This window comes from Telopea speciosissima, chromosome 4, assembly GCF_018873765.1.
Source record: "Telopea speciosissima isolate NSW1024214 ecotype Mountain lineage chromosome 4, Tspe_v1, whole genome shotgun sequence".
Lineage (NCBI taxonomy): Eukaryota > Viridiplantae > Streptophyta > Magnoliopsida > Proteales > Proteaceae > Telopea > Telopea speciosissima.
In genome coordinates, this window is record NC_057919.1 from 12,860,515 (window position 1) to 12,886,299 (window position 25,785).

Consider the following 25,785-nt stretch of genomic DNA (forward strand, 5'->3'; position numbering starts at 1 on the left):
CCTAAACACTAAATTTGATCCCAACTCTAAATTGTACCCGTTACGTTGTCTAAAACTTTAAATGGGGCAAGGGTTGACTAAAAACTAATTACTCTGCAACCCACTTATGAAGTTAGCCAAATCTGCAAGCCAAAGTAAATTATCAATCTAAGCAAAGGACAAAGATCATACGGAGAAGATTTCTTTGGATTAGTAAGTTAATTAACGGTGCATTAGAAGGAATTAACCAATTATGAATTTTGAAGCCTCGCTTTGTTTGTTTGGATCTTCCCACCCGCGCCAAGTGAAGGATTCCCCCACAAGAAAAGGAGAATAGAAAGGAAAAGTAAAAGAGGGGAAGACTTGTCTTCTGAACTGAAGTTTGATCATTTGGTAGGTTGGTTGGGTCCCGCGCTTTCTTCACTTGAAATAAAATGAGGAGAAGATTCACCAGTTGCTGCTTCCCAGGTCCAATCTCTGATACCCATCGAACCCAAGAGCATTTTCAGGTAACCCATTCATGAGGCCATCAATTCCCTGTTCAATTTTCCTGGGTTCATTTTCCCTCTGGCTTCTTATTTCTCCAATCATCTTTCCGTCGCCTTTTTTTTTTTTTTTTTTTTAAATTTAAGTTCAGTTCTACGTTAGAACCCCAGATAGACAATGGATAATCCAAAGAAAAACAATCCTAAAGACTCTGAGTCTGAGGTATGGGTTGTTCATTGTTCATTTGGTCTTCAATTGCTTTTTTTCATTTATTTTCCATCCTTGTCCAATTTCTATGATGGATTTCTAATTGGTATCTCTTTCTCTGTGGACTGTAAACTTGTCTCAACGTTCAATATGGTCTTTGGAATCTTTCGCTCTCTTTGGACATTTTTTGTTTTTCGAGACGGTAGGGAGCTATGCTCGTGAGAAACAAGATCTTAAGCCAATGTTTACAGTGTCAGGAGTCTAGCCGCCAACCCTTACCTTGAATTCTTTACTCATTGACAAGCTTTCTTTTAGGAGTATCAGTTGTTGTCGGAACAGGATTTCATGTAGACAAATTGTTGGGTTGAGTAGTCACGGAAGTATGAGTTTTTTTTTAATAATCTTTGTCACTAGAAAAAATGGATGGGAATGCTATTTCCAAATTCATCTCCTAGAGTAATCTTGCGGATAACATCATCCTGAACCATGACTTCTAGGGAGAGCTGCATTCTTGGCAACACATTGGCTAGGATGGGTTTGTCATTTCAGGAGAGTCAGGTTACTTGGAAGGAGTCCCTGCGAAATCTGGAGGAAGCCATGCTCTGTTATAACAAATAGGAAGGAAAGCTAGCAAGCTTGAACAAGATATTACAAGCAGAGTTTCACCTAGTTTGACTTATACTGTTTCTACCTTTGTCAGATTGCTAGGGTCTCCTCAGGGATCAAGTGGAGTCCTAGCCACATTGAGACTAAAACACCCTGGTTCTGCTACTAGTACTTGTTTCTTGGAAGGTATTAGAATTTTTTTTTTGGATTAAGGTGGCTTGGCTCTTCAAATTGTGTTAATGGGCATTTCATCCGGTTCAGAGCCTCTGCATCAAAGGACCAGTAGGAGAAGTTACAGGGGACATTCTGTCCAGAAACCATGCCCATCCAGGTCGTGTTTTATCTGGAAGGGCCTTCCCTTGAAGTAGACATGCTCATAGATTCTGCTGTGGTTTCTTGCTCTAGTCAAGAAGCTGAGTTACCCATTTTGATTGGCTTTCTCTTTTCCAGCCTCATTAATTTTCAAGTAAAGGCTTTAACTGATAAAGGTACTCTGAGGTTGAGATGCTCGCCTATAGTGTTTTACTGACCAAGTACAGCCATAGATTAATCGCCCAAGTAGAACTATACAATGTTTATGAGAAATAAAGCCTGCCATACATATCAAGATCATAGAGAACTTATATTAGTTATTCTCCACCTTTTGCATTTTTTTGCTTCAACCTTTGAAAGGCTTCTGTTTCTTATCCATTTCAAATTTCTAGCTAACTGTGCTTGAACTCCTGAAGTATGCTCCACATTCCAAACTTTATGTGCAAAGACACAGAGTGAGAACAGAGGAATGTTGAGACGGGATGAAATATATGGAAGTATCGTTGTGAGGATGGCATAAATCACAAGTGCTCTGGAAGAAGCAGGAATATTCTACTATATTATCCCATGGGAGCTTGAAATCTACATCTGTTGGCTGAAGAATTCTTCTCATATGCTATGAAAGCATGTAGAGATGAATGGATTTCAGAGGCATACACTGTCTTAGAGACTTAGACCCAGCATATTCAGTATCAAGGGTCCACCCTCTAAACCCTACAAATACTTTCAACTTTGAGATATTCTGACGCAGTAGGAAGTATGGGGGCTAGATATCGTTCTAGCGCTCATGACCCTCGAATCCTCAAGGTAACGAAAACCCTAATTCCAACGAGGAAGAAGAGCAAACAAAGTAATTAGGTTATAAACTTCAAGCTACATTATTTCGTCCAAAACGACCCTTATATAAGGAGGTTGGATTATAAAGGAAAAGGAAGCCTAAATAAAACATGAAACAAAATATTATAGGAAACTAATATCCTGAAATCACGCACTAAACTTCGGAGGCTGTGTACACCCCTTAAATGCACGAATTTGGCTCCAAAATGTCAGCCCAATGAATGATTTTATTAGATAGCTTGTAGAGCACTGGCTGCCCTTTCCGAAAAGGTATTATGGCTCCCGTAACTCCATCCTAGTGAAGCCGTCGGAAGGTGAGCTGGAAAATTAATATCTTCGACTCGATCGGGTGGACTTCTGCCAGTCCAACTGATCCAGGAATTCTTCAGAAACCTTCTCTACATCATATTCAACTTTAATCCTTTACTAATTGACACTTTTTTTTAGAGTTCCAACAGGCAGCAAGGACTGTTTGTTCTTTTTTCTTATATTTCTTCTCTTCCCCCTCTCGAAATAGAAGGATAACCTCAGAACGGCTGGGCATCTCACTTCCAAATTTATATTATATTAAATCTAAGCGTTGGTTTTCTCCTTGTTTTGACTGAACAGTTTCTACTAATCAATTGTAGTTGCTACATGTATTCCACATTACAGATGTTTAATTTTTCTCTGCTTCTCCATGACAGAAAGTGAAAGAGATCAGGATTGATTCTTATGACAACCCCAATCACAACATCATCCTGAACTCTGACTTCTCACAAGGCCTGCAGTGTTGGCACCCCAATTGCTGTGATGGCTATGTTTTTTCAGGAGAGTCAGGTTACCTCAATGGGGTCTCAGCGAACTCAGGTTGGAGATATGCTGTTATCACAAACCGGAAGGAATGCTGGCAAGGCTTGGAACAAGATATCACAATCAGAGTTTCACCTGGCTCCACTTATACTGTTTCTGCTTGTGTTAGAGTGCTGGGGCCTCTTCATGGTTCCACTGGAGTCCAAGCCACATTAAGACTTGAGTACCCAGACTCGGCAACTAGCTATTTGTTTGTTGGAAGGTAGTACAAATTCCTTTTCATTGATGATGATTTGTTATCTCAATTCGTTTTAATGGCGTATGTCTATTGCAGAACTTCTGTGACTAAAGACCAGTGGGAGAAGTTGGAGGGCACATTCTCATTGGCAACCATGCCCAATCGGGTAGTGTTTTATTTGGAAGGGCCTGCCCCTGGAGTAGACCTGCTCATAGATTCTGTTTCTGTTTCCTGTTCTAGTCTCAAAGAACATGAGGTATCCATTTGTTTAGCTTTTTCTTTTCCAACCTGATTGTTTTTCAATTAAAAGCTTCAGTATGCACTTCGGAAATTTGAGATTGCAATATGTTGTGATATTGACATATTGGGAAATATTAAAAACTGCCTATGTAAAGTACACGAAGTTCTTCTTTTCATCATTCCGTAACATATGTGTTGGCTTAAAAGCTCAGATGTTTTAGGAAAATTATCGCCCCCAGTACTGGGGGCGATAAAGATCCGATGTTTTACATCAAAACAGAGTCATTGAAGACTTTGACTTAAATTTTCTCCCTTATTTTTGGGGGATTTTCCGCAATCTTTGGAAAACTTTTCTTTGTAAGTTATTTGAAGTTATGAGCTGCTGATCTAAGATATGCTTTAACTCTTATCTTGGAAGAGTGCAATCACAAAGTGCATTGCTGATGATGAGAACATTATACTGAACCCTCTTTTTGATAATGGCCTTAACAATTGTCTGAGAGAAGATGCAAGGTTGTAATACAGGATTCAATGGGAAATGGGAAAATATGGCTCCCGTAACTCCATCCTAGCGAAAAGTTATGGCCATCGGAAGTTGAGATAGAATTTAATATCTTTGACCAGATCGGGTGGACTTCTGCTGGTCCAACTGATCTACGAATTCTTTGGAAACCTTCCCTACATCAGTACCTCCCACTTGTGGAAAACTCGTCCTCAAGTTATCATCTGGATCTCATGCAGGTCCGCAACATTGAAGGTCTTCAAAATACCCATGTCGAAGGAAGATCCACCATATAAGCATTGTCATTAATTTTCTGCAGAATCTTGTAAGGACCATACTTCTTAGGTTTCAGATTATTGTAAGACCCAACTGGAAACCGTTCCTTCCACAAGAAAACCATGACCATGTCACCCTCTTCAAAAACCTTTAATTGGTGGTGCTAATCAGATGTTACTTTATACTTGGCATTAGACGCTTCCAACCTCTCTGAACTTCCTATTGGACAGAACAAACTTGCTCAACCATCTACTCTGCTGCTATACTTGGACCAGAAATCCTTGGTAACTGAGCCAGATCTAGAGCATGACGTGGGACCTTTCGGTACACAACCGAAAAAGGGGACATCCTAATGGTGCTGTGGACAGTGCTGTTGTAGGCGAATTCTGCCTGAGCAAGAGCATTGTCCCACTGCTTTGGTTTGTCTCCACAAATGGTGCGAATCAGATTCCCCAAGATTCTGTTTTTTGTTTTTTTGGTAGAACCCACGATTCTGTTTACTACTTCAGTTTGGGGATGAGCAGTACTGCTATGCTTCAGGCTGGTCCCAAATCTCCTCCATAAAGTCATCCAAAAAACAGCAAGAAATTTAGGATCACGATAAAAAACAATAGAAGTGGGGACATCATACAACCGTACAATCTCTTGGAAGAATAACTTTGCCATGTGCATTGCTTCTGAGGTCTCCCGGCAAGGGATGAAATGCACCATCTTTGAAAACGTACTGACCACCACGAACACAGAATCAACACCCTGTTGAACCCTTGGTAGGCCTAGTATGAAATCCATACTAAGGTCCTCCCAAATATCCTTCAACGTTGGCAGCGGCATGGACAACCATGTATTCTAACTCTGTCCTTTTGCCACCTGACACACGTGACAACTTCTAATGAGGGTTGCAACATCCTTCTTCAGTTGGGGCCAATAGTACCTCTCCTCAATGCTTGCCACTGTTTTATCGCGTCCCAGGTGTCCACTTAGTCCACCACCATGTAGGTCCCGAATCACCTTTTCTCGTAACGACATCCGTGGGATGCACAGCTGTTGCCTTTAAACAGATAACCATCCACCATGTGAAAGTCCTCTGCAGCCTGTTTCTGTACACATTTCTCCCAAATTGCTACAAAGTCCTCATCTGACTCATACAGTTCCTTCATGCATTCAAACCCGACAACCTCGCTGCTCAATGTAAGCCTAAGGGTAGCTCATCTACTCAGGGCATCAAAGACCCTGTTAGTGGCATCCAATTTATGCTTGATCACGTATGCAAACTGCTCAAGAAAGGAGGCCCCACCTGGCGTGCATTTTATTAATGTGCTTATGACTTCTGAAATATTTAAGAAATTGATGGTCAGAATATATCACAAATTCTTTGGGAATCAAGAAACTCTCCCAAGTCTTCCAAGGCACGAAACACAGCGTACGACTCTTGTTTGTAGGTTGACTACTTCTGCCAGGCTTCATTCAGCTTCTCACTATGAAACGCTATTAGGCAACCCTCTTGCGAAAGAACAACACCAATGTCTACTCCACAAGCATCGCATTCAATCTCAAACACCTTCTCAAAATCAGGCGGGACAAGAACTGGGGCAGTGGTCAGCTTCTCCTTAATCAACGCAAAGCTTTAAGTAGCTTTGTCAATCCATTGAAACATTCTCTTCTTCATGCAATCAGTGATTGGAGCCACGATGCTACTGATACTCTGAAAAATCAGAGATAGAACGTCACCAACCTGTGAAAGCTACAAACTTCATTAACAATTGTAGGGACTGGCCATTCTCTGATAGCATGCACCTTTTCTTCATCCAGATGTATTCCTTCGGCACTGACTAATGTAGTCCTACACATGGTTCAAAATCTCGCGATATATCGCCAATATTTCGGTATATTTCGGATAACTCGACACTGCCGAGACGAGATGATCATACGAAATGAAAAAAGTCCAAATTTCGGTATATTTCGTGAAATTTCGGTATATTTTGTAAAATTTCGGTATATTACTTAAACAATGTGTATTTAACTATTTATACATCAGGTTCCGACCGTATACTGTCAATCAAGGGTGCAAACCCAAAACACCACTTTGAGTTCATTTTTTTGCAATATGAAGGTTTAAATGTTTTTAGTTAGCTTAAATAAGGGTGTACATGAAGTATCAGGCCTTAATACGACCAAAAACCCACCGAGATGGACTGGTATTTTGGCGAAATTTCGGTAAATTTCGGATAATTCGGAAATGACGAGACGAGATCTTGGACTATGGTCCTAGATAGATGAAGGATTTACTAGGAGCCAAGTAACTAGAACCTCCCAAACAGCTGGCCGATTGGGGCAGATTTGAGGAATTAGGTCAAAACTAGGGTTAGGCTTAGGGTAATAGGGTTGGATCTTATTTAATAAAGCTAGGCAGGTCTATAGGAAGCTAACAGTGAAGGTTTGATGAGGTTTGAATGAAAGTTTAAAAATTAGAAAATTAGGATTTTGGGTTTTGAGGGAGGTAAGTGTGATGAGTTTTAGGGTTTAGAGGTGGAATTGGGGTTAGGGCTTTGGGTCGAGTGCTTGGGGCAGTGAGGAGAGGGTTTGGTTGTAATATGGATGGATTTGGATGGCTGGATAGGTCTAGACAGATTTTAGGGCTTTGGGTTTTAATAGAGATGAGGGGGATTAGGGTTTAGGTGTTAGGATGGGACTGGAATTGGGATTGAGTGGAGAGGGTGTTCTACTGGAACTGTACTGAGAACTTGCAGTGATTCCAATGGTGGAATGGGGTTGGACAGACTTGTGACTGTCGTAAGGTTAGATGATCGATGGGGAATAGGTAGGCTTAGGTTGGAGGATTAGAATAAGAAGGTTGATTGCAGAAAATAGTAAACTACTTGCTGGATTTGCAGGTCTTCAATAGCAACAACTTTGAAGATAGAATTGAGGTCCTCCTGATCTACAAGATGCAAAGAGTCGATTGGAGATCCACCAATCCCTTCACCTTGATAGAGACCACAAGGCAACACTCACTAAGTAGCAAGGCAGCAGCAGTAGCAGCAAAGCAGAAAGCTAAGAAAATTTTGAAGCTTTAAATTGTAGGGGAGCCTCCCACGTTGAGCTTTATTTATATTATGAAGGCCAATGGTCAAAACCTATTCAGCATAGGAATTGGAATCGTAGAGCTGATTCCTAATACATAAACATATACTCCCTCCTAGACAAATCGTGGAAGGGAGAGGAACAATTAAAGTAAAGCTAAATAACTTAAAACCAAAAGATTCCCTAACAGCCAATGGGAATAAATCACTTAAATTGAACCAAAATCTGAACCGGTTCAATCTAAGTTAGAATTAAACTGAAAAATAAACTAAGTATGGAATTTAAAATTAAACTAAGGCTCCTAACATTTGGCTCTAAATTGAGGGCTGTTTCTTCTTCTTGCGGATGCTCGGACCTGCATCAGCTCTCCCCGGCTTAAAAACATTCATCTCCGATGAATGAGTAAAGGCCATGTAACGTTCATACAACTTAGGGTCAAGCTTCTTGAAATCATCCGCATGAATCCAAGTACTGTCCTGGCCTGGGCGACCTTTCCATTTGATGAGGAAGGAATGATAACTTGTGCCGTGTCGAGTGGTCTTGTGCATGTCATCTAGAACCTCCTCGATCACATCTTCAGTAGGTGGCTTGAGTTGGGACAGCCTCAGTATTTGTTCAGAATCACCATCGTCTGAGTGATGTCCCACATATAGGTAGAGATCGGCCACAGTAAACACATTGCTTATGCCCATATCATCAGGCAACTCGAGAACATAAGTATTGGGTCCAATACGTTTCAGCACCTTGTATGGACCCATCTTTTTCGGATGGAGCTTGCTATTGACACATGGCTGGTGTCTCTCTGGGTTAACTTTGACCATGACCATATCTCTAAGCTTGAACTCAATAAATCTTGGATGCTTATCAGCTGTAGCCTTGTAGTGATCAATGCTTAGTCCAATTTTTCTTCTAACGTGTACATGCACCTCAGTGATATGGCATAGGAACTCATCTGCTTCTATGCTGACCCTAGCTTGAGGGGGTAAAGGAACAAGATCAATGGGACGTCTGGGCTGAATCCCAAGTAAAATTTCGAAAGGGGTACGTCCAGTGGTCCTATTCACAGAGTTGTTGTATGCAAACTCAACAATGTCAAGTGTGGAGGGCAATGTCTTCTCGTAGTCTTTGACCAAACACCTCAATAGATTACCAAGACTTTTGTTTACCACCTCTGTTTGCCCATTTGTCTGTGGATGGAAGGCAGTAGAGAACAGCAGCTTGGTATTTGTCTTCAACTCTTCATCCATAAGGTCTTCCAGAAGTAACTCATGAACTTTACATCCCTGTCAGAAACTATAGTGCTAGGCAGCCCATGGATACGAACTATTTCCTTGAAAAACAACTTGGCAATGTGGGAAGCAGCAAGCGTTTTTCGACAAGGAATAAAGTGAGTCATCTTAGTGAATCTGTCAACAACGATAATGATGGAATCATATCTCTCACGAGTAGTGGGCAACCCAAGTACAAAATCCATACTAAGGTCAACCTAGGACTGGTAAGGAATCGACAATAGTGAGTAGAGACCCGTATTCTGCTTGTCACCCTTGGCTAGCTGGCAAACTCGGCATCTCCTGATTACATGCTCCACATCCTTGGCCAAGTGAGGCCAATAATACTGATCAGTCACCTGTATGATGGTCTTATCTTTCTCCAAATGTCCTCCCAAGCCTCCTCCATGTAACTCCCATATGATGTAATGGTGTAGGGAAGAATCTAGTATACACAGCCGTGTACCAAGGAACAAATAACCATCGTGTATAATATACTTAGGGTGTTGTCTACCCTACTTCAGATCAACATATAGGACACTAAAGTCCTTGTCACTAGCATACTCATCACGTATCTGTTCGATGCTAAGTACATGGGCTGAGAAAGTGTTCAAATTCAGTACTTTTCTACTCAGTGCATCGGCCACTTTGTTCTCCTTTCCTGACTTGTACCTTAGGGTAAGGTTGAACTCCTGCAAATATGCAACCCACTTTGCATGTCTGTTGCTAATGGACTTCTGAGAGTGGAGGTGCTTGAGTGCCTCATGATCAGTGTACAAAACAAACTCCTTCCCGATGAGGTAATGTCTCCAATGGCGCAATACTTGAACAACAACATAAAGTTCAAGGTCATAAGTTGAATACCTCCGTTTGGCATCATTGAGTTTCTCACTAGAAAGCAATAGGGTGCCCACTTTGCATCAAAACTCCTCCTAGACCAATATGAGAAGCATCAGTAGCAACTTCAAATATTTGGTCAACATTTGGCAGGCGTAGCACTGGAGCATCGGTCATCTTCTTCTTGATCACTTGGAAAGCTTTGTTGGCGGCTGCTATCCATTCAAAATTTCCTTGCTTTGCTTGGTACACTCGGTAATAGGGGCCATTATAGCACTGAAATTGCGAACAAATCGCCTGTAGAATGATGCCAGCCCATTAAAACTCCTTACTTCAGTGAATGCCTTCGGAATAGGCCACTCAACAATGCTTCGGGCCTTCTTCGGATCAGCTTCAACACCTTTGAAGACACAATAAATCCAAGGAAGATAAGCTTGGGCAGCATGAATGAACACTTCTTTAAGTTGATGTATAGCTTCTCCTGCCTGAGTACCCTTAGTACTTGTTTCAAGTGGTCAATGTGCTCTCCTGGTTGCTTACTGTGCACTAAAATATCATCAAAGTAAACAACCGGAAATTTACCAATGAAAGGCCGAAGTATTTGTGTCATGACTCTGATGAAAGTGCTGGGTGCATTCGTCAAACCAAAGGGCATAACCTTCCACTCGAACAATCCATCCTTGGTCTTAAAAGCTGTCTTCCATTCGACTCCAGGGTGGATATGAATCTGATGGTAACCACTTCGAAGATCAATTTTGGAGAAGATCATAGAGCTAGACAGCATGGATAACATATCATCAAGCCTTGGAATTGGAAACCTGTACTTGATGGTAATCTTGTTGATGGCTCTGTTGTCCACACATACGCCATGAACCATCCTTCTTTGGAGTTAATAAGGCTGGAACAGCACAAGGACTTAGACTCTCTTCAATAAACCCCTTTTGGAGTAGCTCTCCAACTTGTTTCTTGAGCTCTTCATGCTCTGTAAGGCTAAGTCTGTAGGTGGGCAGATTAGGCAAAATAGAACCAGGCACCAAATCAATGGCATGTTGAATATCCCTTAATGGGGGTAATTCATTTGGCAGCTCCTTTGGCACTACATCAGAAAAATCACTCAATAACTCCTTGATGGGCTGTGCTAACTTGACTTCAGGTTGGGCAGCAACTTCTTGTGTCACCATGGCTAGGATCAGACCTGAATCATGGCTGATCTGCTCAAATTCCTTCTGTGGAACAACTAGTAATTTACTCTCACAATCTGTCCCCTTTTGATTTGTGCGCATAGTCTGGCGTTTGCGCAACTCTGAGGGTAGATTAAGAGGGTTAAGAATGATCTGCTGTCCCTTGTGTTGAAATACACACTAATTCTTCCTCCCATAGATTGCTACATCATTGTCACATAGCCAGGGTCTTCCCAACAAAACATCAGTCATCTTCATGGGAATGATATCACACCAAACCTCTTCTGAATAATGGTGAAGTTGTAAAGGAACATAGCATCTCTTGTTTACCTCTAACTTGTTACCATTCAGCAGAGAGACCTTGTAAGATAGTGGGTGCTTCTCAACTTTCAGATTGGTTTTCTTCACAAAGCCTTCAGAAGTCATATTAACATAGTTGCCACTATTAACAATTATCTAGGCAGTGCATTCTCCAGCTCGCATACGAGTATAGAAGATGCAACTATGTCGCAAATCTTCACCTTTAGTTTCAACCATCAATATGCGTGCCACCACATGAACACCTCAGGTATCTTCATAATAATTACTCAAGTCTTCAAAATAATCAGCTCCATCATCACAATCATCTAGGGTAGAGCAAATAAACGTTGTTCATCATCATCATCAGGGGTTTCATCTTCTCTTTCAGCCACATTGACATGCCTATGCTTCTATGGGCAATCCTTGACATAGTGACCTGTCTCATTACAGTGAAAGCACCTGCGGGTGTCACTACTAACCATGGGAGCTTTACCTTTGTTGTCAACATGTGGGGGAGCTGTAAGTCGAGAAGAACTACCAGCAGAGAAACCTGATTGTGTAGAACCAGCAGTAGAATTTCCAATTCGTGTATAGCCAGTGGTAGTAGGTTTGGAAGCTGGAAAGGATTTTCTGGTGTCGACAGCTGGGGAACCAAGCCTTCTATTTGCAGCCAGTAATTCTTCAGCCTTCAATGCCTTCTCAAAACAATCCCGGACACTTCTAACATCAGCTACTTCGATAGCCCTAGTAATATTAGCCCTCAATCCCAGTCGAAACCGAGATAGCATCTGAGTGGTACTCTCTTTAGTGCCAGTACGAGGAGAAAGAGCATTAAACTTCTGCATGTACTCAGATATAATCATAGTCCCTTGGCATAGGGAGTTGAATTGATCCTGTAACTGTGCCCTGTAATGCCTGGGTAGGTATTTCTCCTTCAAGTCATATCTCATTTCATCCCATGTAGTGGGTGCATGGCCATCAAGTTCCATGCCCCTTTCTGCAGTTCTCCACCATTCTCAGGCAGGGCCAATCAGTTTGGTACGGGCCAATCTCATTATCCTGTCTTCAGGTAAGTCATACCAATCAAAATAATCATCAAGGGCAGCAAGCCAATCATAAAATACTTGAGGATCATGGTTCCCATCGAACTCCTTCAGCTCAAGCTTTTCCTTTTGTGTGTCATACCTTCGATTAGAAACTTCATCTGTAGTGAAATAGGATCTCAAGTACTCTTCGAAATTAGGTCTTCTAGGCTCTTCTCTATTTCTGTTCCTGTCTTCTCTAGGCCCATACCTGTCATACTTGCGTCTGTCCCTGTGATCCCTGTGATCTCTAGATCGATCCCTGTATTCTCTAGATCTGTCCCTATGATTCCTATCTCTTCCCAGGGTTCCTTGTATTTCAGAATTAACTTGGTATCTGTCCTCTTCAAGGGGATCATTGCTGTCCCTAAGAGGTGCAATCTACCTTTGCTCTATAACTTTTAATCGATCATGGATAGCTTTCTGATCTGTAGATAGCTTTTGGAACATCTCTAGTACAGTTGTCATAGGATCGGGTTGGGGTGGGGGTGGTAGTGCTGGATTCAGCACTGGATTGCCATGTTCATCCATGGCTCTGATACCACTTATTGTAGTCCTATATAGATGAAGGATCTACTAGGAGCCAAGTAACTAGGACCTCCCAAACAGCTAGTCGATTGGGGCAGATTTGAGGAATTAGGTCAAAACTAGGGTTAGGCTTAGGGTAATAGGGTTGGATCTTATCTAGTAAAGCTAAGCAAGTCTATAGGAAGCTAATAGTGAAGGTTTGATGAGGTTTGAATGCAAGTTTAAAAATTAGGGTTTCGGGTTTTGGGGAAGGTGAGTGTGATGAGTTTTAGGGTTTAGAGGTGGAATTGGGGTTAGGGCTTTGGGTCGAGTGCTTGGGGCAGTGAGGAGAGGGTTTGGTTGTAATATGGATGGATTTGGATGGCTGGATAGGTCTAGACAGATTTTAGGGCTTTGGGTTTTAATAGAGATGAGGGGGATTAGGGTTTAGGTGTTAGGATGGGACTGGAATTGGGATTGAGTGGAGAGGGTGTTCTACTGGAACTGTACTGAGAACTTGCAGTGATTCCAATGGTGGAATGGGGTTGGACAGACTTGTGACTGTCGTAAGGTTAGATGATCGATGGGGAATAGGTAGGCTTAGGTTGGAGGATTAGAATAAGAAGGTTGATTGCAGAAAATAGTAAACTACTTGCTGGATTTGCAGGTCTTCAATAGCAACAACTTTGAAGATAGAATTGAGGTCCTCCTGATCTACAAGATGCAAAGAGTCGATTGGAGATCCACCAATCCCTTCACCTTGATAGAGACCACAAGGCAACACTCACTAAGTAGCAAGGCAGCAGCAGTAGCAGCAAAGCAGAAAGCTAAGAAAATTTTGAAGCTTTAAATTGTAGGGGAGCCTCCCACGTTGAGCTTTATTTATATTATGAAGGCCAATGGTCAAAACCTATTCAGCATAGGAATTGGAATCGTAGAGCTGATTCCTAATACATAAACATATACTCCCTCCTAGACAAATCGTGGAAGGGAGAGGAACAATTAAAGTAAAGCTAAATAACTTAAAACCAAAAGATTCCCTAACAGCCAATGGGAATAAATCACTTAAATTGAACCAAAATCTGAACCGGTTCAATCTAAGTTAGAATTAAACTGAAAAATAAACTAAGTATGGAATTTAAAATTAAACTAAGGCTCCTAACATTTGGCTCTAAATTGAGGGCTGTTTCTTCTTCTTGCAGATGCTTGGACCTGCATCACTGACCATGAACCCAAGGAAGATCAGATGATCCGTCATAAAATTGCACTTCTTTAGATTGATGTGTAGTTTATTATTTCGCAGCACCATTTATATCTGTCGCAAATGATCCAGATGCTCTACCTCGCGGCAGCTATAGATTAACTTCATTGTAGCGAAAATGTATTATGGATCCCGAAACTCCATCCTAGCAAAAAGTTATGGTCGTCAGAAGTTGAGCTGGAAAATTTATATCTTCGACCCGATCGGGTGGACTTCTATCGGTCCAAGCGATCCAGGAATTCTTCTGAAGCCTTCTCTACATCATATTCAACTTTAAATTCTTTGCTAATTGATACTTTTTTTTAGAGTTTCAACTGGCAGCAAAGACTGTTTGCTCCTTTTTCTTATACTTCTTCTTTCCCCCCTGATTGGTCATTATGAGATCAAAAATAAATATTAATTAACCCTATTGCTATTACTAGGACAGTGGTAAGAAGGGATCATATCCACAAGGAACTAGAAGGCTAAGATGCCATGCTATTTAGAGTTTCAAAAATTAAATTAAAAGAAAGCAAGTAATTGGAAAATAATGAAGGGAAAAAATATATGGGGAAGAATTGTCTCCAGGTTTTGAATCCACATTGATCCATTAATTAATTTCTGGCGCACACTTCGGTTTATTACAACTACAAGCCTAATAACACCACAAAAAAATAATTGCAATTCATCCTAGTCATAATCTATCTTGCCGATCATTATCGTCTTTCGCTTTCGCTTAGCACGCTTAGTTCGGTCAGTTATAGAATATCATCGGTACAATCACAATCACAGGAAAAACCATTGCTTGAATAGAAAATCTGAATCACAGAGACAAATTCCCTAAACTAGATTTAAAAATAAAATTCCATTCAACAAAATAGAAGTCTTAACATCAAGTAATCAAGTGTACCAAACCAGAAATTAATTAAAGGAAATCAATGCTTCATCTACACCTAAAGACAATAGAAAACTTAGCCACTCATGGTGCTATTCAACATGACGCAGCGGTGAAGACGATCTCCCATGAAGCACAACGAACACAATGAGGTGTCGGTAAATGCTGGATGGAGCGGCCGAAACGATGGATGAAGCTGCTGTGCGGAGAAGATGAGGCTGCTGTAACGGTAATGGCTGCTGAAACAGTGGGCTTTCCTTGCTGAAACACTGGATCAAAAAGTGAGGCTGCTGCTGCGTGATGACTCCCTTTCCTTTTGCTGATTCTGATATATATAAAGCCAAAGAGGGAGAGACGACCAGCACGATTAAAGAGGGAACCTTCGAGAGATTAGATGGAAATTGGAATTTTTAAGAGATAGGATTTTAGGATGTTTAGGAGAGATGGGAAAGCTAAACCGTAAAGAGATTTTAGGGAAAAGAGAGGGATTTATGGAAATATGGGAGAGAGATAACGTGGAGAAATTCAAGGAGGGATGGAAACGTGGAGAGATTTGGGAGAAGAGATAGAGAGTTGTGGGGAGATGGGAGAGAGAGATATTTTAGGAGAGAAGGGAGAGATTTAGGAGAGATGGGAGAGAGACGTGGGCAGCACATGGCACCCCCCTCTTCTCTTAAAAACCTTATTCCCCTCTCTAAATCCCCTTTTTGCCCTCAAACTTTTATTTATTTATTTATTTATATTTTCTTCATGCATAGCTTCTAAACCCAAATCGGGCAAATTCAAATCCGACTTGTAATTAAGCTGACTTCCTAAGCTTGTATCATCTCCATGCAACGTTGATGCCGAATTTCTGAAGGCTTGTAAATATCTTTAAACACGCGATTACGGCTAAAGCCAATATGCTTTAAATATTCGGGTTTGCTCTCCGTTCTACAATCACAAAAATTGCAAAGTGATATCAATTTAATCATGAATATTAAATTAAAATCATAAATTAAATAACACTTTTCTTAAATGTTTATGGCCCGATCACCCCCCTCCCGAAATAGAAGAATAACCTCAGAATGGCTGGGCATCCCACTTCCTAATTGATATTTATTTTAAATCTAAATGTTGATTTTCTCCTTGTTTTGGCTTAACAGTTTCTACTATTGAATTGTAGATGCTATGCGTATTCCACATTTCAAATATTTAATTTTTTTCTGCTTCTCCATGGCAGCCTTTATTTGGGATAAGGCAGAGTTGTTGTTGTTGTTCTCCATGGCAGAAAGTGAAAGAGATCAGAATTGATTCTTATGACAACCCCAATCACAACATCATCCTGAACTCTGACTTCTCGCAAGGCCTGCAGTGTTGGCACCCCAATTGCTGTGATGGCTATGTTGTTTCAGAAGAGTCAGGTTACCTCAATGGGGTCTCAGCAAACTCAGGTGGGAGATATGCTGTTATCACAAATCGGAAGGAATGCTGGCAAGGCTTGGAACAAGATATCACAATCAGAGTTTCACCTGGCTCCACTTATACTGTTTCTGCTTGTGTTAGAGTGCTGGGGCCTCTTCATGGTTCCACTGGAGTCCAAGCCACATTAAGACTCGAGTTCCCAGACTCAGCAACTAGCTATTTGTTTGTTGGGAGGTCGTACAAATTCCTTTTCATTGATAATGACTTTTTATCTCAAATCGTTTTAATGGTGTTTGTCTACTGCAGAACCTCTGTGACTAAGGACCGGTGGGAGAAGTTGGAGGGCACATTCTCATTGGCAACCATGCCCAATCGGGTATTTTTTTATTTGGAAGGGCCTGCCCCTGGAGTAGACTTGCTCATAGATTCTGTTTCTGTTTCTTGTTCCAGTCTCAAAGAGCATGAGGTATCCATTTGTTTACCCTTTTCTTTTCCAACCTGATTGTTTTTCAAGTAAAGGCTTCAGTATGCACTTGGGAAATTTGAGATTTCAATATGGGGTGATACTGAAATATTGGGAAATTAATTACTGCCTAAGTAAATTGCACAAAGTTTTTCTTTTCATCATTCTGTAACTTATGTGTTGGTGTAAAAGCTCATATGATTTACATCAAAACAGAGTCATTGAAAACTTTGATCTAAATTTACTCCTTTATTTTTGGGGGATTTTCTGCAATCTTTGTAAGCTGTTTGAAGTTATGAGCTGCTGATCTAAGATATGCTTTTACCCTTATCTTGGAAGAGTGCAACCACAAAGTGCTTTGCTGATGATGAGAACATTATACTGAACCCTCATTTTGATGATGGCCTTAACAACTGGTCTGGGAAAGGCTGCAAGGTTGCAACACATGATTCTATGGGAGATGGAAAAATACGGCCATTGTCTGGAAATTTCTTTGCCTCTGCAACTGAACGTACCCAGAGTTTTAATGGAATTCAGCAGGAGATCACTGGAAGGGTGCAGAGGAAGCTTGCTTATGAAGTCACTGCAGTGGTTCGGATATTTGGGAATAATGTCACTAGTGCCGATGTACGTGTTACTTTATGGGTCCAAGCACAAAACCAGCGTGAACTATATATAGGCATTGCCAGGTTAGCTTCCTGTACTTATCTCATGTTTATTTCTTTCTTTCTTTCTTTCTTTTTGTTTTTGTTTAATTTCCATTATAGCAGTTACATTTATGTGATGTTCTTGTTGCATCATGTCTTCTATAATCACAATTTATTTTAAGAGTTCTAAAGAGCATCATTTCCTACTGACATCATTATTTGTTCTAGACCTGTCCCCTTAGTTTTTTCTCAAATTACTGAGGAGAAGTTGGTTGCTTTTGAAGTTCTCAGGCATCAAATAAAGATTGGGTGCAGTTGCAGGGAAAGTTCCTCCTAAATGGTTCCCCATCAAGAGTGATCATTTATTTTGAAGGGCCACCTCCAGGCACTGATATTCTTGTAAATAGTTTAATTGTAAAACATGCTGCAAAAGTCCCTCCTTCACCTCCACCAGTTATTGAGGTTTGTCTGTCAACGTTCTTCTAAATGTGTATTATATTTTTTCTTTTCCCATTTTGTCCGGGGTTTGGAAGATCTTTTAATATTTTTTTTCATATCTTACTAGATTCTTGGTTTCGGAAGTCTTACTGCCTGAAGTATTCCATGAGTTTCATTAATTTATTAATTTATTCATTTATCTATTTCTGTAGAATGCTGATTTTGGAGTTAATATAGTGGAGAACAGCAGTCTTAATGATGGTCTTAATGGGTGGTTTCCTCTTGGTAATTGTACTATGAGTGTCAATAGTGGCTCACCTCTTTTGCTTCCTCCAATGGCAAGAGATTCCCTTGGTCCCTATGAACCTCTTAGTGGCCGGTACATCCTTGTGACCAATCGTACGCAAACATGGATGGGCCCAGCTCAGATGATCACAGATAAGCTAAAGCTCTACTTGACATATCAAGTTTCTGCTTGGGTTCGTGTTGGTCCAGGAGTGACCACTCCTCAGAATGTGATTGGTGCACTTAGTGTGGACAATCAGTGGGTCAATGGAGGTCAAGTTGAAGCTAATGATGAAAGGTGGCATGAAATTGGGGGATCTTTTAGAATTGAGAAGCAACCATCCAAAGTTATGGTATCTTTTCAAGGTCCTTCTTCAGGTGTTGATTTAATGGTTGCTGGACTTCAAATTTTCCCGGTAGACAGACAAGCGAGGTTTAAACATTTAAAGATGCACACTGATAAGGTAATCTTAGTTTTAATTAAAACTCATTACTTGGTGACTGTGATATTTGATTTTATATGTTTATCACAAGTAGGATTTTAGAATTTTAGAGAACTTTAAGTTAATTGATTTTGCGACTCTGGTGGCCAAGTAATTAACTAGTGACCACAAAGATTGGAAGTCAGCTCTGGAAGTTTGATAATCTACTTGCTAGTTGTGTCTGAGTTATTATTGCCAACAATGGTTAAATGTTATTATAGATGTCAACAACTGGTATATTATAGAAATCAGAACATCGCTCATGTTCGGCATCAACATTGAATATGATTTCTTTTTTTATTTTTAAGAACCTTATCATTGGCTGGGTGAATCCCTTCTCAAACTCAAAAGAATTTCTGTGTCCTGCTTCCTCGTTTTAACTATTTCAAGTAGTGTTTCTTTGCAGATACGAAAGCGTGATGTTATCCTGAAATTTACAGGAGCTGACGTCAAGAGTTTGCCTGGCACATCCGTGAGAATCAGGCAAACACAAAATAGCTTCTCCATTGGATCATGTATCAATAGAACAAACATAGACAATGAAGACTTTGTCGATTTCTTCATAAAAAATTTCAACTTTGCTGTGTTTGAAAATGAATTGAAGTGGTACTGGACAGAGCCACAACAAGGTGACTTTAACTACAAGGATGCTGATGAGATTCTGGACTTTTGTAAGAGTCATAGCATAGAGTGCAGAGGTCACTGCATCTTCTGGGAAGTGGAAGGCGCTGTCCAGTCATGGATCCAATCGTTGAACAAAAATGACTTGATGACTGCTGTTCAGAATAGGCTTACTGGTCTTCTCGCCCAGTACAAGGATAAATTCAGGCATTATGATGTCAACAATGAGATGCTGCATGGCTCTTTCTACCAGGACAGATTGGGCAAAGATATAAGAGCATACATGTTCAAGACGGCCCACCAACTAGACCCATCTGCGACCTTATTTGTGAATGATTACCATGTCGAGGATGGATGTGACACTAGATCTTCTCCTGAGAAGTACATTGAACAAATTCTTGATCTACAACAACAAGGTGCATCTGTGGGAGGGATAGGAATTCAAGGACATATAGATAGTCCAGTTGGACCTATTGTTTGTTCTGCCTTAGACAAGCTAGGAATACTTGGTCTTCCAATATGGTTCACAGAGTTAGATGTTTCGTCAATAAATGAATATGTTAGAGCTGATGACTTGGAGGCTATGCTCCGAGAAGCCTTTGCTCATCCTTCTGTGGAGGGTATCATGCTCTGGGGATTCTGGGAGCTGTTTATGAGCCGTGAAAATTCACATTTAGTGGATGCAGAAGGTAGTGTTAATGTAGCTGGCAAAAGGTACCTTGCTCTCAAGGAGGAATGGTTGTCAAGTGCTAATGGGTACCTAGATGATCAAGGAGAGTTCAGATTTAGAGGCTTTCATGGGACATACACCATTGATTTTACCCTCACAAATACTACCACTAAGACATTTGTTGTTGACAAGGGAGAGTCACCACTTGAGTTGACCATAAATTTGTAACTTATACTGTATTCACCATTAGCCCTCACCTTGATGGGGGGGGGGGACCTTCAAACAAAATTTTCTGGCTCATTCTCCTAGTTCTGCTGGTGTTGTAAAAATATGCAGGATTATAGATGGAAAGCTATGCATGGTCGTGCTAGCCTTTTGGGTAAACTTCGAAGATGCCATCTTTTGGGAAGTACCATTAACCTTTTGTATGAAGCCTGAGAAATACACTGAAGGATTGAACTTGGTGTTTCCAATTGCTGAGAAGTACTACTTCTGTAGATGTTATCTTTTGGGAAGTACTAATGAGGCCTGTAAAATGCCTCATGATGCCAAGACAGCAGCTTATAAGCTTACTGATTTGCTCATCTGGCAGTTGAACATAGTGCTTCCAATGGCTGGCTTTGCTCATTATTTCCTGATTGTGGTTCTTCCACTTCTCCTGCATGATAAGAATGTTTTCATTATTTTAAGGTCAAGCAACTCTTATGGAGGTAAAGGTTTATTCTATGAGCCCTTTTCTTAATTACAGACTTGAAAATTGAAGCTTGTAAATTGTGATCATAGCGTTGCCACGATCTTAATTAAACACTGAAACAATAGTTAACTGACCTATTGAAACCATTACATATAGGGATTAACATCGAGCTCCTCTCCAGGGAGCCCAACGCCCAGGGAGTGTCCGGGGGCCAACTGCTAGGCTGTGCTGCACACATCCCGACGGCTGACTGGCACACACCGGGATGTGTGTACCACAGCCCAATCGTTGGATGCTCCCTGGTGCTAGGCTCCCTAGACAGGAGCCAGATCCTGGATTTTCTTATTGACACCCTTAAGGTGTCAAATTATTGTAATCTTTTCTTTTTGTCATTTTAGTATGAAACACAATTTCTTTTTCCAATGAGGTAATAGTGTCATTTCACATGTATATTTCAAATATGTGCACAACAATGACATTTTTTTATAATGACATAATGATATGTCACTTCAATTCATTTTTGAAAATCCTTTCATACCCGGCTTGAAGAATTTATATAATTAAAAGAGGTGTCAAGTTCTAAATACACCTATAGAGATGTCATTGAGACACTCCCTTACATATAATCAACAGTTCAATTAGTATGTCTCACCTTGGATGCATAGAAATGGAATCCCATGCCAGGCAGGGTTTTAATTAAATACGGAATTGGGGACGGAATCAGTCCGAATTGGTGCTCAAGAACCTTAGAATCGGTCTTCACATCCAAAAACATAGAATTTCTAAGGTTTTTCGGTGTACATCAAGATCGGTCATAGTCGATTCCGATCCTCGATTCTTAAAACCCTCATGCCAAGCAGCCCAGACTCGACCAGGCCTGGCATGAGCTGTGACTAAATTGAGTGGAGAAGCTGAACACATCGATAAAATGAAGCCATGAAGAGCATCAGAGTGAGGAAAGAATAAGATGAAAACCTTGAAAGACCAAGTGGGAGTCCTTATAATTAAAGCTTGAGGTTATGACTAAAGCTTGGTATATAATTCCATGCATAAAGAATACGCTTAACAATTAAAAGGCGTCACAAAACATTGTATTAAGAGCAATGAATCTCTTAATCCTTAGGTCCCACAAGACAAATGGTGGGACCAAAGTCATTGTATTAAACCGTTATAAATTAATTAACCCATAATTAAACCCATAAGCATAGAGATATAGGGCAGATGCTATAACAACCCAACATTCCTTTGCTTCCTAGTAAAGGTATGCTAATTGCTTTAACAAACCTTCCTTGCTTTCCCTGCCAGTTTCACACCTCTCATGTCTCAAACTCTAAACATGCATTACCTATATATATATAAACCTTGTCCACCTCCTCTTTCCCATCCTTCCATGTAACAAACAGTGTACTAATACAAAAGCCATGACCAAGAATTGCAGAATTTCTGTCTTCATTGGCCTCCTCTTCCTTGCAAATCTTATCCAATTTTCACTTTCTTCTCTAGTTTCTACTGGGGATTTCAATAACGATTTCTATGTCATATGGTCTCCTAACCATGTTAACACTTCTTCTGATGGGAGACTCAGAAGCTTGAAGCTTGACAAAGAATCTGGTAAGTTATTTATTTGGACAACACAAGACCAATGAAGATATGCCAATTCATCTAGCTAGTCCCCCCCCCCCCCCTCTCTCTCTCTCTCTCTCTCTCTCTCTATACATATATATAGATATCTCCTTTTTCACCACTATTTGAATTCTTCCATATATAGGTTCTGGTTTTGCTTCAAATGAGATGTTCTTATTTGGGGAGATCGACATGCAAATCAAGCTGGTACCAGGCCATTCAGCCGGCACGGTTGTAGCGTTCTACGTAAGTTATTCTTTGTTTTTAATTTCTCTTCTTTTCCTCCATGAGTGATGCGTGAATATTTGAAACGGTTAGCTTTTAAGGATGAGTTTTACTCAAGTTCCTAACAAATAAACGCACATGTATGCAGATGAGCTCAGATCAACCTAACCGGGACGAGATTGATTTTGAGTTCCTTGGCAATGTGAATGGGCAGCCATACATTCTTCAAACAAATGTATTCGCTGATGGGTTTGATGACAGGGAGGAAAGGATCCATCTCTGGTTTGATCCAACAAAAGATTTCCACACCTATTCAATCCTATGGAATCTTTACCAAATTGTGTAAGCCCTTTTAAAATATTTATTATTGGTTATATGGATCTTAAAAAACCATTAATTAGACCTTAAATATTGCTTCTGTCCTAGCCTTTAAGGAGGCGAGAAATTTTTCTCCTATCTTACACATCAGAGTTGTCACACTCTGGCTCTAATACCACTTGTTGAAACTTGGATATCCAAATCCTTATAAGTCTTCACATTGCGCTACTCACATCAGGATAATTGTGCTCCTCTTGTAGTTTCATGGTGGACTGGATACCCATCAGAGTGTATAAAAACCATGCTGATAAGGGAGTAGGTTTTCCACGGTGGCAACCAATGAGCATCAAAACTACACTATGGAATGGTGATAGCTGGGCCACAAATGGTGGGCATGACAAGATAGACTGGTCCAAGGGTCCCTTCATAGCTTCATTCAGGAACTATAAGATAGATGCTTGTATCTGGAGAGGAAATGCAAGATTTTGCAGAGCTGATAGCAATATCAATTGGTGGAACAAGGCCAGGTTCAGATCTCTATCACCAAGGCAGAGAAGGCTGTTCAGATGGGTCAGGAAGTATTATCTCATCTATGATTACTGCCAAGACAACAAGAGATTCCAAAACAACCTTCCAAAGGAATGCTCTCTTCCTAAGTTTTGATCCATGTTTGATTGTTTAAATTATTGGGTTTGCTTTCGTTTACCAGATATGGTTTCCCTTTTTAACACCTTTTATAGCTATTACATTTGAGTGGGTTAAGAGAAAGTTAGAGAGGAGAGATAGAGTAAGAAAGAGAGGTTCCATGTCTAGGTTCTCTCTTTCTCTCTTCCTCAGGATTTAATAACATTTTCAAGACCATTTGATCAAAGTATGTCTGTCCTTCAAAGCAAAGAAAGTTTGTAAAGAAAGAAATCTTTTGATCCCTCCTGCAAAGGTTTTAAGAATTGATTTATTGTATGCAAATGTGTGTTCATCAAAGAAGATTTTTAGTTTAGGGGAAAGGATTCTCTGAGCAAGCAAGGTACTTTATACGACTATACCCTCTCACATTTTATTTTTTTTAATCATTATTTCTCATTAAAAAAAAAAACTAATATGATAATACATGCGAAGAGGTTGGTCACGGCCGAATCCGGTCCAATTGGTCTGGAATTGGTACGGAAACTGCCGGAATGGGCTAGGAACAGGTAGAACCTTAGAAAAGTTATACAGAGGTTGATTCCAATAGAGGGAATCGTGATCGGTCACAGTCGATTGTGATCCGAATCAACCGATTTAATAGATCTGATTCCGATTCTTTAAACCCTGCTCGGGGCCATATCGAACCTGGACATCAAGCCATCAATGATTTGGGCCATCCTTAACAAGACTAGGAATTCTAGGCTTTGGATACAAGCCCAGTTCATGGGCCTATTTTTATACTCCATGCAGTATGCGCAGCCCATCATTGGGTCCCATGATGGTCCAATGGAATGGCCCATCAATATCCAATTAGGTGGACCAGTTTTCTCTCCATTTTGTTTGTCTCAATTTAAATGCATTTTAGCCCTGTGGCAGAAAGAAAAAAAAACATTTAAGAGGATATGTCTAAAATTAATAAGCTTTTTTTTTTTTTGAGTGCATAAAAACCGGATCTTTATCGCCCCCAGTAAGTGCCATCATGCGGCTGGGGCACCACCCATGTGTGCACGGTGGGGCCCACTGTGCACACATGACGGTGCCCCAGCCGCATGATGCGCACTTGACCGCCCCCAGTATTGGGGGTGATAATTTTCCCAATATCGCAGGAGCGATTCAATGCTTAAACAGTCATCCAAAAAGAAATATCTCCACATACCCAAGTGAGGGTAGAGAAAGACTCATTTAGAAATTCCATAGGCAGAAACAGTAGTTTTTCTAATCACTTTTTTTTTGATAGAATAGCTTTTCTAATCACAAAGCAGAAGGAAAAGGATTCATGACACTAAGAAGAGGTAGCCCTATTTGCGGCATATGGACACATTCCACAAGAGGAGACATGGCTCCTAAAAGACTACCACAGAAGAAGAGGAACTGACTTGCTCTTTAGAGCAAAACTAATAAACCCCACCAGGACACCCTCCCAAAACATCATCTTGGTGAACACCCACCCCACCACTGAACAGGCTTTTAAATCCCCTGGGAACCTCAGCCCTACAATGGTCCTCCATGTTAGCCCGAATGTCTCTAATGTTAGATGTGCAACGACTGAGTCTTGTTGCAAACGAAATGATGGTTCCTTTCTTTCCAAATATTAGAAAACTAGTTTGGCTATGCCCCCAATAGAGGCCCCTTCGAAGGTCTTCCCCACCCACTATGCCTATAGCGTGGTAGTTCAACCTGGATTCCTCGTTGGTGAACATGACTTGAGAATCCTATTAGCAATGATTTTGGAGATACACTTGTAAAGCAGGTTACACAAAACAATAGGCTTATATATAACCTTTGAAACACATTAATTGGTTAGATTTAGGTATAAGAAAAATAAAAGTAGAGTTCACTAACCGGGAAAATAACCACCGAACTGCTACAATGAGGTCCGGACCAATGATATTCTGTGAGCTCTTGTAGAAGAAGGCATTAAAGAAGTCAGCCCTAGAAGTCAGCTATGTTTGATATTGGGAATAGTGGGAATGCATTATTGACGGAGGAGTGTAGGACATGAAGGCCGTTCCTATATTTTTCCTTTAAAACTCCGTGTGTTTCAGCATAAAATTTTACCTGAAAATTTTTTCTTGAAAATTTCAACTTCAAAAAATTTTAGAAGTAAAATTTTAAATGTTGAACAGTGTTCCAATGTTTGTTTTTTTATGGAAACAAATATTAGAAATTTTTCATCATGTAAAATTTTACATTTATGAAGTAAAAATTACCGTGTAAAATTTTCAGGTGTCGAAACAAACGGAGCCTTACGGAAATTCTTTGTCAAGCGACTCAAGCTCCAACTTGCTATTACGCAACCAATGGACTCAAGGAAAACTTTCTGTATCTTTCAATTCGATGAGTTTCGTGACGGAACTTCATTTCA

General features: G+C 40.5%; 2 protein-coding genes across 6 annotated transcripts; both read left to right on the forward strand.

Annotated features, from left to right (window-relative positions):
- The first annotated feature begins 3,347 nt into the window (after positions 1 to 3,347).
- Positions 3,348 to 20,122, forward strand: LOC122660259 (endo-1,4-beta-xylanase 1-like). Of its 5 annotated transcripts, none has more exons than XM_043855484.1 (8): positions 3,348 to 3,481; positions 3,554 to 3,713; positions 16,137 to 16,504; positions 16,577 to 16,736; positions 17,073 to 17,422; positions 17,665 to 17,842; positions 18,031 to 18,567; positions 18,992 to 20,122. In XM_043855484.1, exons 2-8 carry the CDS (start codon positions 3,612 to 3,614, stop codon positions 20,102 to 20,104), a joined length of 2,808 nt encoding a protein of 935 aa, XP_043711419.1. In that variant the 5' UTR covers positions 3,348 to 3,481; positions 3,554 to 3,611; the 3' UTR covers positions 20,105 to 20,122. The 5 variants fall into 5 exon arrangements, with proteins under 5 accessions (XP_043711419.1, XP_043711423.1, XP_043711422.1 ...); XM_043855485.1 differs by lacking the exon at positions 3,348 to 3,481 and adding an exon at positions 16,032 to 16,062 and having other exon boundaries at positions 3,595 to 3,713; XM_043855486.1 differs by lacking the exon at positions 3,348 to 3,481 and having other exon boundaries at positions 3,694 to 3,713; positions 16,112 to 16,504.
- Positions 20,123 to 21,981: 1,859 nt separating this feature from the next.
- Positions 21,982 to 23,443, forward strand: LOC122659844 (probable xyloglucan endotransglucosylase/hydrolase protein 10). The gene is made up of 4 exons (XM_043854987.1): positions 21,982 to 22,181; positions 22,339 to 22,439; positions 22,567 to 22,760; positions 22,997 to 23,443. Exons 1-4 carry the CDS (start codon positions 21,992 to 21,994, stop codon positions 23,397 to 23,399), a joined length of 888 nt encoding a protein of 295 aa, XP_043710922.1. The 5' UTR covers positions 21,982 to 21,991; the 3' UTR covers positions 23,400 to 23,443.
- Positions 23,444 to 25,785: the final 2,342 nt, after the last annotated feature.